At 47.8% G+C, this 5,000-nt stretch overlaps 1 protein-coding gene across 1 annotated transcript in view; it reads right to left on the bottom strand.

Moving 5' to 3' along the window:
* The window catches only part of LOC143300048 (scavenger receptor cysteine-rich domain-containing protein DMBT1-like), a 36,614-nt gene that overhangs the window by 17,695 nt on the left and 13,919 nt on the right, over positions 1 to 5,000 (bottom strand). Inside the window, exons 4-8 of the mRNA XM_076613601.1 lie at positions 2,958 to 3,138; positions 2,393 to 2,489; positions 1,747 to 1,942; positions 1,334 to 1,336; positions 92 to 223 (exon numbers count right to left, since the gene is read on the bottom strand). Of these exons, the coding sequence (XP_076469716.1) occupies positions 92 to 223; positions 1,334 to 1,336; positions 1,747 to 1,942; positions 2,393 to 2,489; positions 2,958 to 3,138 (609 nt within the window). The remainder of the gene's footprint in view (positions 1 to 91; positions 224 to 1,333; positions 1,337 to 1,746; positions 1,943 to 2,392; positions 2,490 to 2,957; positions 3,139 to 5,000) is intronic.

Genomic DNA, 5,000 nt, shown 5'->3' with positions numbered 1-5,000 from the left:
GCAGTAGCAGCAGCAACTGGAGCAGCAAACAGCAAAGCAGTAGCAGCAGCTGTAGCAGTATGATCATGATCGTGATGAATATATTAATTACCTTCATCGCAGTCCGCGCCAGTGACGGAAGGGGGACAGACGCAGCTGACAGAAGTTCCGTTATCCACACAGGTGCCGCCGTTCTTGCACCTGCGTGCGCTGAGGAACTCCATCTTCTGGCACGCGGTGGGCTCTGTGGGCACACCGGGACATGTACAGACAGACACACAGACACACATACACGACAGACAGACACACTCAAACACACACACACACACGCACGCGCACGCGCTTACACACACGCTTACACACACACGCGCGCGCGCACGCGCGCTTACAGACAGACAGACAGACAGACACACACACACACACACACACACACACACTCAAACAAAGAAACGCAGACAGACAGACATACGTATACACAGACAGACAGATACACAGAGACAGACAGACAAACAGACAGACAGACAAACACACGCACACACCCACACCCACACCACATACAGACGCGCGCACACAAAGAAACAGAGACACAGACAGACAGACAGACAGACACACACACACACACAAACACACACACTCAAACAAGCAAACGTAGACAGACAGACATACACACAGACAAACATACACACAGAGACAGACAGACAGGCAGACAGACAGACAGACACACACACACACACACACCACATACAGACGTGCGCATACAGAAAAACAGAGACACAGACACAGACAGACAGACACACACACACACACACATGTACACACACATACAAACGCGCACGCAGACAGACACACACACACACACGCACACACATACAAACCGACACACGCACACGCACACACACATAGATACAGACACACATACACATCGACACACATACACACACAGACAGACAGACAGACACTCACACACACAAACGCGCGCGTGCGCACTCACAAACTAGTCTGTCAGGAGAAACGGTCCACCTTTCACCCCGCCTAATAAATTTGTCATATGTATTTTTGTGTGTGGTGCTTTAGAGTATATAGATCCTGAAAAATCATGTTAACATAAAAAAATCTTGGGACTCACTGTCCCTTCTGGCTTAATTTTGAAGGGTAACCATCTCAGGTGCCGTGGCTGCTTTTCGTCGGTCCAAAACGTTCCATAAGTTTGGTGATCACCTGTGTCTTTGTTATTTGAGTTACGAGAATTTCCTTTATATTTTTGTTGACAGTGATGCCTTCTGCACAATACGCCATAATCAGAACGACAATATATGCAATAAAGTGACCACACTGAAGCTACGTGTGTACCCACCGCCTGTCACACGTTGAGAACTGTGAATTTGCCAAAGTGTTTGCAATAAACTGTCTCTCTCGAAAACTGTGCAACTTATTAGAAATAAAGTACACCACAGTTTCAAAGAACAGTCTCTTGTGATTCTTTTGAGCTATGCCACATCACCATGGGCCTATTCTGCTGTCCTCTGTCGCCGGGTTATCTCCCCTACCCCCTATTTGGCTTTGACGCAAATTTAATTCTTTACAAATTCAAATTGGTCTTTTTATTGAAAAAAAAAGTTTATGTGTACTTTCCAAGTGTAAGCACACACACACACACACACACACACACACACACACATATATATATATATATGTGTGTGTGTGTGTGTGTGTGTGTGTGTGTGCTATCGGGAAAGCTTTGGAAGAAGCCTCAAACGTGCTCAGTACACAGATCGCAGTAAATCCGACAACGCCATCTGTATTCCACTCTGAGTTTGACAACTTTGACCAACTGTTGAGTGTAGTCCACGGCCTGAGTTCCGTTCACACAGCACACGGCATCATGCTGCAAGAAGTTGAAGGGACTGACCATGGTGGAATGTACCACGTGATGCCATCCATTCCAAGAACCGGTGAGCAATCTCTGCATTTGACACAAGAGGATTTACCAGAGTGCTTCGTAACCCAGCGGAAAAGCCCACCTTTTGCAATTAGGCACTTGACAGTTGATGGAGGTGAAGATGCTCTCAAGAAAGTTCAAACCTCCAATGGATTCTTCTCCGGAAATACAGCAGCATGTCAGATCAGGAAATACCAGCGTGGGCTGGCTTCATTTCAGTGTGGGTAGAACCCAGCAAAGTAGACGACATTGGACTACTACCCTGTGATCCATCACCCAATCACCGAGTACAAGACAGTCCAGGAGTGCTTGAGACTTGCAGAGGAGGCCACGGGAGAGGTTGGACAAGAGTACGTTGTCACTACGTTTGATCTTGGGGTTTGTACGAAAGCCTACCTGATCATCGGGAACCAACCTGACTGGTACAAGAAGCATATCATTCTGATCGGTACATTCCACCTTGCCTGTGCGTACCTCAAGATGCTTGGGAAAAAGCTGGATGGTTCTGGGTTTCGAGACATCCTTCTGGATGCAGGCCTGATCTCTTCTGGTTCTCTGCAAGGGGTGCTGTCTGGCAAACATTATGAACGAACATTGTTCTGTCATAACACAATGCTTGAGAGTCTAGAACGATCGGTGCTGGAAAAATATCTTGAAATCAGAGATGAAGACACGTTATTTTTCCGACACTGTCAGGAGACAGCATGATCAAACTCCAGACAGCCTCATGTTTCTTCTCAAAAGAGACGTTGACTGAGCTTCAGCAAGATGAAGCTATCGTCAGTTTCATGGCAGAGTACGAACAGTTCAGAGATAGTCAGAGAAGGAGCCTTTGGACCAACTGCACAATTTTGGTTGTCGTACATCGATCATGTATGGCTTGTCCTTGTGCTCCATGAGGCTGTCAAAATCAACGACTTCCTGCTCTACGCACAAACGATGTCCCAAATGCCAGACCTCATCTTCGGTTTCGATGGTAAAAACTACGCATACTACCTGACCTTCTTCTCAGTCGTCTTGGCAAACACTGACTTGTCACATCCTGGAGCCAAGGAGATGCTGCAGAGAGGTGCTTTCAGCGTGGCAAGGTCCTTCATTCCTGGCAATCACTGTGCAGTGGACAAGACCATGGAAGAAACGTTCATGAAGCACGCCAAAAGCCGAGGAGGAGCTGGCAGAGGTGGCGCTGGCCTCACGGGACTGCTGTCCAACCAGGAGGCCTACCACAGATAAGTCAGGACAACCCATAAGAGGACAAAGTATCTTCATGCAACTCTCAGCATGGCTGGCATGGTACAAGGTGGTGAGGTTGGCAGTAGACATCGTGACTTGCGTCCTTCTGAGATACTGAAGAGCGAAAGCAACGTCATGAAGACTCCGGATGCAATGAAAAGTTTCATCGACCCTTTCTGTGAGGAATCCTCAGTCAAACTCATTGCCCTGTCATCTGGAGCATCTGTCCCAGCTGGCATTCAGCATGATGTGTTGAGAGCAGAAAAAACTGGTAAAGCCGCGAAGGAGGCGTTCATCACGCAGAGACTGATGGCAAATGACCATTTCTTTGAACCAGTCAAGCGGCTGAACCTCAGAACGATGGCATCGATGAACAAAACGTCGGGTGGAGCGTCGGGTGTGGCTGGCCAGTCCGACGCGGGAATGACAGTCCCTGTGGCAGAGGGCACAGATGAAGTCTGACGCTGGTCTGTCTGCCTGGGCTGCAGCCTTTCTTCTCATTCTCTTTTCCTCGTGCTGCTGAGCGAGTGTCTCTTCGAACTTGGAAAGACCTTTCTGCACAGTCTGTCTCCAGGCTGACCGTTCGAGGGCTGTTGCTTCCCAGTTGTTCTGGTCGATGTTCAAGGCCTTTAGGTCCCTCTTGCACACGTCTTTGAATCGCAGCTGTGGTCTGCTTGTGGGACGATTTCCCTGCACAAGTTCTCCGTAGAGGAGGTCTTTAGGGATCCGTCCGTCGTCCATGCGCACGACATGGCCGAGCCAGCGCATACGTCTCTGTTTCAGCAGCGTGTACATGCTGGTGCATCCAGCTCTTTCCATGACAGTGTTGTTTGGGACCTTGTCCTGCCAGGTGATGTTCAGAATGCGTCGGAGGCTATGCATGTGAAAAGCATTGAGCTTTCGCTCTTGTCGGGCACGCAAAGTCCAGGACTCGCTGCCATACAGGAGGGTGCTCACGACGCAGGCTTTGTAGATCTCGATCTTTGTGTGCTCAGTCAGCTTGCTGTTGTTCCATGCTTTCTTTGTCAGTCTGGTCATGGTGGTAGCCGCCTTGCCGATACGCCTGTTGAGCTCTGCGTCAAGTGAGAGGGTGTCTGAGATAGTTGAGCCCAGATAAACGAAGTCATGGACGACATCCAGTTTATGGTCATTGATGCTGATTGCTGGGGGAGAGTCAACATCTTGTCCCATGACCTGTGTTTTCTTCAAGCTAATGGTAAGCCCGAAGTCTTGACAGGCATCGCTGAAGCAAGTCATGAGCTGGTGTAGGTCCTCGGCTGAGTGGGCGGTTACTGCTGCGTCGTCTGCAAAGAGGAAGTCACGCAGGCACCTCAGCTGGACTTTAGTCTTGGCTCTTAGTCTGGAGAGGTTGAAGAGCTTTCCATCTGTCCTGGTTCGGAGGTAGATACCTTCAGCTACAGGACCAAATGCGTGTTTCAGCATCACAGCAAAGAAGATTCTAAACAGGGTGGGAGCCAAACGACAAACTGTAGATTTGAATAATCGCAGAAAAAATGGCACAAAATACACACACACACACACACACACACACACAGAAGGTTCTGGCACGAGCAGGTCTGCACGTATCAAGATTCTTGAACAAAAAAACAACAACAAAAACAAAAACAACAACCAAAAAAACAAGAGGCAAGGCCTTCAAGACTCACTTGTGATACACTTTAAAAAAAAAATCCAAGCTTTTTATGTATTGAGTATAATTTCAAAATGTAATGTTTAAGATGAGAAAGATCAGTTTAAAGCAAATTAAGTCCCCTAGCATTAATTACAGAGTAATTTCCCTTTTTTTACTATCTGCACCAAAACGTTTGCAAAATAAATTAAACTTCCA

The sequence above is a fragment of the Babylonia areolata genome, chromosome 25 (assembly GCF_041734735.1).
Source record: "Babylonia areolata isolate BAREFJ2019XMU chromosome 25, ASM4173473v1, whole genome shotgun sequence".
NCBI lineage: Eukaryota > Metazoa > Mollusca > Gastropoda > Neogastropoda > Buccinidae > Babylonia > Babylonia areolata.
Note: the sequence above shows the minus strand (reverse complement) of the source record. Positions and strands in the feature narration are given on the sequence as shown.